Here is a 10855-nt window from a genome sequence, read left to right on the forward strand (position 1 = left end):
TAAAGCATTCTGTTACCAAACACTACATTTACATGACATTACAGATCAATGCCTTCCATAAAGCCTGTTTCCTCCACGTGACTATAAGCCCATTGGTGACCTGATAGACAGTAATGGAACTTTTTCAGATAATGGTTTTGAAAAACAAAGGAGAAGTATTTGTATTCAGTCCAAGATATATTCGGAAAGGGCATTATTTAGAATGCAGTTACTTTTTTTATTTAAGAGCGAACACTGTATCCTTTAAAGATAAAAATCATAGTTTAATTACATGCACACTCTGCACTTTGAATGTGGTTATTCACAGTTTCAGTTGTTGCATCTGTTTCACCTTTCAAAACACTTTATTTAAAAATCTAATTTTAAGTAAAATGATGTTCAGTGTTCATGTTGCAGGTTACATTTTTTTGACCTGAATACACACTAATAGCAGATTGGTGCACTAAATCCAGAGACTATATTTGCTGCTTATTAAAGCAGACGAGTAGACCTTAGTGCAAAACACCTTTTGGACCTTGTTAAAATGACAGCTGTTAAATGACTTTAAATGTAATACTGTTTGTGTCTGTTTATTGGGCACATTTAGTTTGGCATTGAACTGGTTTATCATGTCACCAGTTGCAGAAATTAATTAAGTAACTGAGTGTCAAACCACCCCAGTGACTAACCCACCCAGCCAGAAGCACCCATTATTAACTTTAAAAAATAGACCTAATTGGTTGTGGGCATTTTCATAATACGTTCTACATGTATTCTTAAATATTGTACTCTTATTTTGCATTGCAGTGGTATACATTAGTAAACACATTTAGGATGCTGTAATCAATATTTAGTATTTTCCCAGCTGTGCTGACCAGATTTACTGAAATCTACCTTACTGCAATAGACAGTAAAAGATAAAAAATAATCCATATCCATTTTCATGGTGGCATAAATATCTTTGATCTGGTGTCATTTTCTACAACTATGGTTTCTGGTTTGCGTCAGTGTTTGTCTTTTTGTTTAAAACACTGGTGAGATTAAATCACTGCGCATAGGATCAGACTAGATTTGCATAGCCAGGCATTTGCACTGTTTTGTAAGCTTGTGCTTGGATTAAGTGACCATACACACATACATACATACATACATACATGTTCACAGGTCTAGGGCACTGTGATTTAAGTACAAACGTCTATCACTGTACTTAAATCTCAACTGTGATCCAAAGTTCAAGCACTGATTGTGGTCCATACAAATATTTGCACTGAATTTATAAATAAAAGATTATACAGCAGAGTAATACGTAGTCCTTGGGGCCTTCCCTTTTTATAAAGTTACACAATTACTTAATAATTACTATATTAAAAATAGCATTTAGAAAGGTAGGACTGGGACAAAAAAAAAAACATAAATGGCTTGCCCAATACTAGTTAATGGCTCCACTAAGGAAGAGAAAACTTATAGCTGACTTTGCCAGTGAATTACACCTCAAAGCTTATCTCACGGGAACGACTGAAGAGCGGCTCAGTGGGCAACAGCGTGTCCGAGTAGCTTCGTCGCAGATGCGTGGAGCTACATGTCGTTTTGATGGCCACTTCGTATGGAGGAGGAGGCTCCATCTCCCAATGGGGGGGTGGCCCTCGAGCAGCTGGGCTAAAACAAGTTGGCTCCATAGGAGGATAGTCAAAATCCTCTCCATACACTGCTCGCCTCTGCCGTTCCAAAGTTCTTAAGAGACACAGAAACAAACACACATGTTATGGGTTTAAATCCACTTAAATCTGAACCTAAATTCATGAAGCATGTGAGAAAAAGACAAGTCCACCTTTGAATTTATCACTTTGCTTTTTAAGTTATATTTATTCATTTGTTTTTACTAACTGGTTCATCCTGTTCATATTCGTAGTGGGTCTAACACCACCTAGAAACTGGTCATAAGGCAAGAATACACTTCGTATGGCAAAGAAATAGGTAAGAGTAGTCAATACATCTACTGGATGTTTTTAGGATACTGACTTTCTGGGAGAAATACACTATAAACTACCCAAATAAAGCTTACATTTAATAACAGATCTCATTTGTTGAAGAATTTCACTATGGTGATAATATTAGCACGTCTACAGTAGGTGGCGACTTTAAGCTTTCAAAGCTAGAGATGCTCAACAAACTCTACATGGACAAAAGTATTTGGACACATACACAATTGACCTACAGAAAATTTCATGACATCCCATTCTAAATCCATATCTATTATGAAGCTGCCCCCCCTCTTTGCAGCTACAACAACTTCACTCTTCTGGAACAGCTTTCTACAAGATATTGGCATGTGTCTGTGGGAATTTTTGGCCATTAATACAAAAGAGGTCAAACACCGATGTTGGATGAGAGAGCCTAACTCGCAAACACAGTTCTAGTTCATCCCAAAGGTGTTTGATGGTGTTGAGGTCAGGGCTCTGTGCAGGTCACTCAAGTTTTTCTGCACCAAACTCACCCAGTTATGCCTTTATCCATCCTGCTTTGTGCACTAGGGCACAGTCATGCTGGAACGGAAAAGAACCATCTTCAAACTGTTTCCACAAAGTTGGAAACAAACAATTGTCCAAAATGTCTTGGTTTGCTGAAGCATTAAAATGTCCCTTTATTTAAACTGAGGAACCTAGGCCAACCCCTAAATAACAACCCCATAGCATTATCCCTCAACCAAACTTTACAATTGGCACAATGCAGTCAGGCAGGTAACATTCTCCTGGAATTCACCAAACCTACACTCATCCACCAGACTGCTAGATAGAGAAGTTTGATTTGTCACTTAACACAACACAATTCCATTGCTACAGAGTACAATTGCGACATGCTTTACACCACTGATTACATCTGACACTTGGCATTGCGCTTGGTGATGTAAGGCTTGCATGCAACTGCTTGCAACTGGCCATGGAAGCCCATGCCATGCCTGATGCACAGTTTTTGTGCTGATGTTAATATCAGATGAGGTTTGGAACTCTGCAGTTATTGAGTCAGCAGAGCGTTGGCGACTTTTCTAGCACAATGTGCCTCAGCACTCATTAACCCCGCTCTGTAACTTTGTGTGGTCTGCCACTTCATGGCTGAGTTGCTGTGGTTCCTTAATGTTTCCACTTTTCTTTAAACTGCTCTGCAAAAGGTCGGCCCACATCCCCTGTTTCTCCAGCTGGTCCTTTTGCTCTGGTTTCTAGCGACTCAGCCAATGCCTTGTTACTCTTCTTGTGTATTGTCGTCTGCATTTCAAAGTAGTGGGAAAATCATACTGGACACAAACCTTTAGTGGTGACATGGCAGCATTATCTGCGTGCACCTGTCATGAGAGACCTATCCTGGGCTCCAACGGTGGCATTGTCAGTCATATTGTATTTTTGTAATGACCACTGCTAGTTTTACTGAGTTTATTTTCTTGGTTCTCTTTTAAGAGCAAGGCTTTTTACAATCCAGCTATCTTTCTGTTCTGGGTTTCGGGGCAGTCACTGATTAAGATCACGTCCTGTAGAGTGCAATGTGCGTTCGCCCGTCTGTGCTATTCTTTAACACCGCTTCAGGCTATGGCATATGGTTAGGTCTTGTTTATCTTCAGTTTTCTATGCTTACTTCTTTAACCATTATTTTCCTTCTTTTATTTTGTGGCCCTTTAGCCATTGTATTGTTATGCTTCGTTTAAGTATCCTGCAGTTGGTTCTGTGCCTTTTAACATCACAGGTTCGTCAGACCAGGCGCTTTTTATTAGGCATTCAACAAAATTAGCAAAGATGAAATAAATAATATAATAAAAGTGTCTAAATCTATTTATACAGTGTAATTTTTCATTTCCTTGTAATAAACTCATTAAAACAAACTTGTCTGTTTTACCACCACATTATCCAGTTCAAGGTCGCGGTGGGTACTGGGCAAAATGCAGGCTTGTAGACTTTTTATATCCACTGCATTTATGTATATTTTTCATCTTTACCTTACATACTCATTTTAAGACATATTGAGATGAGGTTTTCATATTTGCATTCTAATAAAAAACACAGTGTGTTTAGTGCGTAAATAAAATACTGCATAGTCTACTCCAACACCAAACTTCACTAGATTAATCGCCATCTTGATCCTTCAGAGATTCATCTTTCCAAAGCCCACCAGTTTTGCCAGAAAAATCAGGGTAGTAGTTGGTCAAAAAAGCTAAGCTAAAATGACACAATTTACTTCCAAACATTAACACTGCGAGTGAATCAGCCTGAGGTTTCATACCCCAGAGAACGCTTCAAGTCATCATATTTTTTTTTACAGCAAGTCACTTCCTCCAAATGAACACTTTTCTCAAAAACAGCAAACCAGGACTAAAAAGAATTAATAAAATATATATTTGTCTTAATGATTCTCGATTTTTGCTACATATAATAAGGTATGATTTTGACCCAAATGAATAGATAGACCCAACCTGCCTTGTTTTAAAAGTTAAGGGTTGTATTTATATTGGTGGTTTAATATGTTCTTGGCACAAAGTAGCCCTATTAAAAAGTATTTAAATGCAGCAGCATATTGTTGCTGGCATCCCTTTATGACCTTGACATACTCATCTTATAATGACTACTTCCAACATAATAATGCATCATCTCAAATAAAATACTGCATAGTCTACTCCGACACCAAACTTCACTAGATTAATCGCCATCTTGATCCTTCAGAGATTCATCTTTCAAAAGCCCACCAGTTTTGCCAGGATAATCAGGGTATTAGTTGGTCAAAAAAGCTAAGCTAAAATGACACAATTTACTTCCAAACATTAACACTGCGAGTGAATCAGCCTGAGGTTTCATACCCAGAGAACGCTTTACCTAGTCCTAGAAGACTTAACGCTTATTTTATTATTATTATTATTATTATTTTAAATAAGTCATCATATTTTTTACAGCAAGTCACTTCCTCCAAATGAACACTTTTCTCAAAAACAGCAGACCAGGACTAAAAAGAATTAATAAAATATATATTTGTCTTAATGATTCTCGATTGCTGATGCATATAATAATAATGCATATAATAAGGTATGATTCTGACCCAAAATATGTTAATATAATATTATAATATGTTAATATAATATAATATGTTAATATAGTATAATATAATATTTGTTTAATATGTTCTTGGCACAAAGTAGCCCTATTAAAAAGTATTTAAATGCAGCAGCATATTCTCGCTGGCATTCCTTTATGACCTTGACATACTCATCTTATAATGACAGCTCCCAACATGAACAGAATGTAGCTGACAAATCTGCAGCAGTTATAATACAAAACCAGGAAACCAGATTACACAGAGAAAATATTCAGTATTCAATTTCTCCTGATCAGGGTTTTGGTGAGTCCACAAAGCAGGAATAAATCAAGCCAGGTTACAAATTAACCACTCACTACTTAAACAAATTTTTCATATTTTTGGAAAGTAACATACAACCAGAGTGCTTGGAGGAAATTTGGACACCAAGCACACCACACACAATAAGCTTTGAAAAAAGGTCCCAAGGACCCTGAAGCTGTACAGCACTCACATAACCTATTGCACCAGTACAAGACACATTCATTCACTTATTGTTGGTTTTACCAACGTTTTATCCTGTTCAGGGTTGTGGTGGGTCTGACTCACAGGGCGAAAGGCAGAAAAAACACCCTGGACAGGTCGCCAACTATCAAAGGGCCAACACCCATACACACACTCATACCTAGGGGAACTTTAGTATCTCCAGTTATCCTGACTGCATGTCTTTGGACTGTGGGAGGAAACCGGCACAATAGGTTTTGAGCTATTTGCCTAAATATATATCAAAAAATTACTGTAGCCTACTTTTGGGTAACACCCAATCTATTGCGATCTATTCACATTTGAGTACCACCCAAGCTGGGAGTGTAAAGACCTTTGCAAGAGGAAATCGGAGTACCTGGGGGAAAACATGCAAACCTCACACAGAAAGGACCCAGACTGCTCCACCTGTGAATCAAACCCAGGACCTTATTGCTCTGAAGCAACAGTGCTACCCACCTATCCACTAAATGATCTGCTTAAATGTATAGCAAAAGTACTGTAGTCTACTTTTAGGTAACACATTGGGTCAGATGTACCCTGTCATGTTTACACACGTGTGTACCACCCCAGCTGATGGTAAAAAAGTTCATGTTTACCTTTGTAAGAAGACGGACTGAGTTTCGGGGAAGTGGCTGCCCGGCGGCGGGCTGAACATCACGTGTCCGTAGTCGTGCGTGTACTCGTTATTGTAGGAGCTGTTCCTGTTCTTGCCGTTCATGGCCCAAAAGAGGCCGAGGATGAGCATGACCGCTCCGAGCACCACACAGCACAGGCTAAAAGCTTGCAGTCTGCTCTGGGTGGACGTGAGGAAGGCGGTAGCGCCACCGGTTACGATCAGAAAGACGCCAATAAACACGGCGCAGTGGTGCAGAGAAGGCATCACTACCACACTGCACCTGCGCTCCGGTTTCCGTGGCGACCGACGACCGTTAAACTCCGCGCAAGAAATCGGCCTCTCAAGTTACAAGCTTCAAAATCCTTTACCACCGAGTAAAATGTAGCTTTTAAAAGAGCTTTCTGTGTTTTTTTCTATTCCAGACCAATATTTGTTACATTTTCAGACCGAAGGAGTTTTTTTTGCGGTGTGTTCCGTTAGTTCCTGAAAAGTATCCTTGAACAGAACCATCAAAGTCAGAACTCTCCCCTCCAGACTCCATGTTTTCCTCCAGAAATGTCCACTCTTTTTAAAAAGAGAACAGAAATAACCCCACGCTCGTAAGAATCGCTTTATTCAGCTCTTGTCGAGTCCTGAAATCTACAGAGAAAAACACGAGTGTACACTCGCCCCACCCCACTGATTAATGCAGCTGAGGCTGGGCTTTACAGTCATCCACATGCCTTCAATTAATGCAGACCCAAGCAACTTCTTAATGCACACCAAAGCAACAAATATCTACTGTTCCATTTTCAATATTTTATTAAAGGATATTCAACCCCAAATCAGAAAAAGTTGAGACAGTATGGAAAAAATGCAGTGTTCCTTACATTCACTTTGACTTGTATTTGATTGAACCCAAGATATTTTATGTGTTGTCTGCTCAACTTCATTTCATTTATTAATATACCTCCATTCCTGCATTTCAGGCCTGCAACACATTCCAGAAAAAGTTGGGACGGGGGCAATTTAGGGCTAATAACGAGGTAAAAAAAAATCTAAATACAGTGGACCCTTGACTTACAATTTAATTGGTTCCAAAGGACTGTTCTTAAGTCAAGATGTTCGTTAGTTAAACCCCTTACCTAACCTTTCTAATTCAAGATTCAAGATTCAAGAGTTTTATTGTCATGTGCACAGAAGAACCAGCAGTTACACTGTACAATGAAATTCCTACTTTGTTCGTCCTCCAAACGTCAATATAAGTATTATACATAAGAACAAAATTAAACTAACAATAAAAGCTTAGTATAAAAACTTTTTTTTTAAATATAAATTTTAACTATAAAAACTTTTATATACAATGAATAAAAAGGCACATAGCAGCAGTCATATTAGGTGCAGAAAGATTTGAAAATATATCAGCATTTTTAGTTATATTTTTAAGTTATTTTTAGGTGCAAATTATGCATAGATGCAGTCGTTGTGATGTACAATTGTGATGTACTGACTGAGTTCTGTCAGATAGAAAATTTAGTGCAAATTATGCATAGCTGCAGTCATTGTGATGTACAATTGTGCATTGTATGATGAGGTTTAATGTTCATGAGGTAGGTTGTGTGTGTAATAGTCCATGTTTGTTCACAAGCCTGACTGCCTGTGGGTAAAAACTGTTGGTCAGTCTTGTTGTTTTGGCCAGTATGCTTCTAAAACGTTTGCCTGATGGCAGAAGAGTGAAGAGGTAGTTTTGGGTGTGTGTGCTGTCCTTAATTGTCAGGAGAGCCCACAACATCATGTCTTAAATGGTCTTTTTTTGTTATAAATACAAGTATATTTTCCCTTAATCTTAAATTATAGAATAGACATTATTGTTATAAAAAATAATAAACAATACACACTAGTACTGTACTGTACATAAAACACACATCACATTTCAGTACAGTATGTGTGCTGTACCATACACCATAATACATTTCCTATAAAATGTATCTACCAGAAACAACAATAACTCTCATATTTCTCTATTATTTCCTTCTTTATTTCAATAGTGTTGTATTTTGTAGGTGTAATTGCATGAAAGAAAGAATACTTTACTGAGCCGAATTCCTTCTTCTCTCTCACTCACTGTCCCCTCTGTCTGATACACAGTGACAGCTACTGGCAGGAGTAATTATACAACACAACAAATAGTGATTTTTCATTTTCTCAGCCCTGCGCTTCCTCTGCACCTTCTTTGGGGACATTTTAATAATGAATTTTACAAAATATAAAGAAAACACCGGAAAAACACCATCCGCTGTCTGAATGTTCACTCACTATATGTATTATATATATATATATATATACATTTCTGTTCGTAATCCGAAATTTGTTCATACGTTAAGTTGAAAAAGATCGTTCGTAACCCGAAATGTTCGTGAACTCAAGGGTCTACTGTAATGATGTGATTTCAAACATGTGATGTCAACAGGTGATTGTAATCATGGTTTGGAACAAAAGCAGCATCCAGGAAAGGCCGAGTCTCTGATGAGCAAAGATGATCAGAGGATCTCCAGTTTGTCAACAAATGCGTGACAAAATTATTGCAATTTTTAAAAACAATGTACCACAAAAAACGATTGATCTGTCCCCAATAGAGAATGTGTGGAGAATTTTGAAACGAAAAATGCTACAAGACCACCCCGTACTGCTGCACATCTTAAGACGTGTTTGCAGGAAGAATGAGACAAAATAAAAGCTGAAACACTAAATCACTAGGTGTCCTTGGTGCCAAAACGTCTTTTAAGTGTGGTGAAAAGGAATAGCAACATTACAAAGTGGTAAATGCTTTACTGTCCCAACTTTTTTGGAATGTGTTGCAGGCCTGAAATACAGGAATGGATGTTTATTAATAAATGAAATGAAGCTGACCAGACAAAATATGAAATATCTCAGGTTCATCCTGTCTGCAAGTCAAAGTAAATTAAGAAACTCTGTGTTTATTTTATTATTTGCATTTTTCATGCTGTCCCAACTTTTTCTGATTTGGGGTTGTAGTCTGAAGCTATACTTTACTATACATAATTATACATACTTTAACATTACTAAAAACTCAGAAGAATGAATCACTTTACCCACATCCACTCATTCCATCACTGAACCAACTATGGCCAGGAATTGGAAAACATGTCAGTTCTCCGATTTTACACCTTGGTAATAGGGAGTCAACATCAAATCCTTTTGATTTTACAGTATGAAACATTTCGAGACAGCACTTTGGTGCAGTGAGTAGCACTGTTACCTCAAAGCAAGAAAGGCCTGGGCTCGATTCCCCAGCCAGGCAGCCAGCGTCTTTTCGGCGTTGAGTTTGTATGTTCTTTTTGTGTGTGCATGGATTTCCTTCAGGTGCTTGGGATTCCTCTGACAAATCCAAAGACATGCAGTCAGGCCAACTGGAGGTACTCAGATTGCTCTAAGCGTGTGTGTGAACTTGTGTGAATGTGTGTGTATACTGGACCTGTCTGGGTAGTTTCCTGTTTTTATTTACATATTTTCTACTGTTCAAACTTTTGGCAGTGGGCAGTGCTATTGCCTAACAACAAGAAAGGCCTGGGTTTGATTTTGTGTGGAGTGTGCATGTTCTCTTTGTCTTTGTGTGCTCAAGTGCTCTGGTTTCCTCCCACAAGTCCAAAGACATGCAGTCATGCCAGTTGGAGATACTGAAATTGCTACTGAAATTGTGAGTGTATGTGTGTGTCTGGCCTGTGATGGATTAGTGACCTGTCCGGGGTGTTTTATGCCGACAATCTGCACAAACAATTGATCTTAAGTACAAGGAAAATTAACCTGGGGTCTCTTTAACAAGGTTAGAAAGAACTGTTGTTTATATCAATCGAAATTTACATCACCATAAAAAGTTCCATGCAAGGAAAAAGCCCCTTCTCTAAAACTGCCATATTAAAACTGGGCCAAAATTAGTTGCTAATTGCTGGCAAACATAGTGGTTGTAGTATTATTCTCTAAGGGTTTTTCTGCAGTTGGAACAAGAGCAGTGCAGAAAATGGATGGAAATATAAAAAAGGAAAATGAAATCAAAAGTTTTCAGTATGAATGAATTGGTTTACCTGGACAATTATATAAAAATGTAAAATGTAAAAACTACTTTAAAATAGATAAAATTGTAAATTACAAGTTATGTGGAATTTTAAACACAGTTTTATATGTCAAACTATTCTATTTTTGTAAATATATGCAGTTCTTGGGGGTCTACAATTATTTATTTTGTTGTTTGGCAAGTTGTACTAGCAAAGTAAATGTAATTATTTGACAGATCAATGTTATGCACCATTTCTTGCTCCACCCATATGGCCTGCTTTGCTTTGCTTGGACCATAGTAAAGAAGCAAAACCAAACTTAATCACAGATTTCAAAATACAGTGCAATGTAAAAGAGCCAAAATGGTTACATTTGATCAATATAATTTTGATTAAATTACAAACCCCATTTGCAGAAAAGTTGGGACACTTAAATTATGCAATAAACTAAAACTAAAATAATTTAACTGATAAAAATACAAAGAAAACAATTTCAGTGATTTCACAGGCAAACCTAATTGTATTGTGTTAATATAAATATAAATAGAATGTTACTTCTGCAACACACTTAAAGAAGTTGGAACAGAAGCCAAATAAGACTAAGGTTATTCAA

General features: G+C 37.5%; 1 protein-coding gene across 1 annotated transcript; it reads right to left on the reverse strand.

Moving 5' to 3' along the window:
- Positions 1-1281: 1281 nt before the first annotated feature.
- On the reverse strand, positions 1282-6854 carry si:dkeyp-51f12.2 (uncharacterized protein LOC100151460 homolog). Its single transcript, XM_063001310.1, has 2 exons — positions 6171-6854; positions 1282-1710 (listed from the first exon to the last, which is right to left on the reverse strand). The coding sequence occupies exons 1-2, from the start codon at positions 6452-6454 to the stop codon at positions 1464-1466; spliced, it is 531 nt and encodes a 176-aa protein (XP_062857380.1). The 5' UTR covers positions 6455-6854; the 3' UTR covers positions 1282-1463.
- Positions 6855-10855: the final 4001 nt, after the last annotated feature.

The sequence above is a fragment of the Trichomycterus rosablanca genome, chromosome 9, assembly GCF_030014385.1.
Source record: "Trichomycterus rosablanca isolate fTriRos1 chromosome 9, fTriRos1.hap1, whole genome shotgun sequence".
Lineage (NCBI taxonomy): Eukaryota > Metazoa > Chordata > Actinopteri > Siluriformes > Trichomycteridae > Trichomycterus > Trichomycterus rosablanca.

Excerpts from the sequence above, each read along its gene's own strand:
- si:dkeyp-51f12.2 (XM_063001310.1), bottom strand. The coding sequence starts at position 6,454 with ATGCCTTCTCTGCACCACTGCGCCGTGTTTATTGGCGTCTTTCTGATC. Across the intron at positions 1,711-6,170 it reads CAGTCCGTCTTCTTACAAAG|AACTTTGGAACGGCAGAGGC; the intron begins GTAAACATGAAC and ends GTGTCTCTTAAG.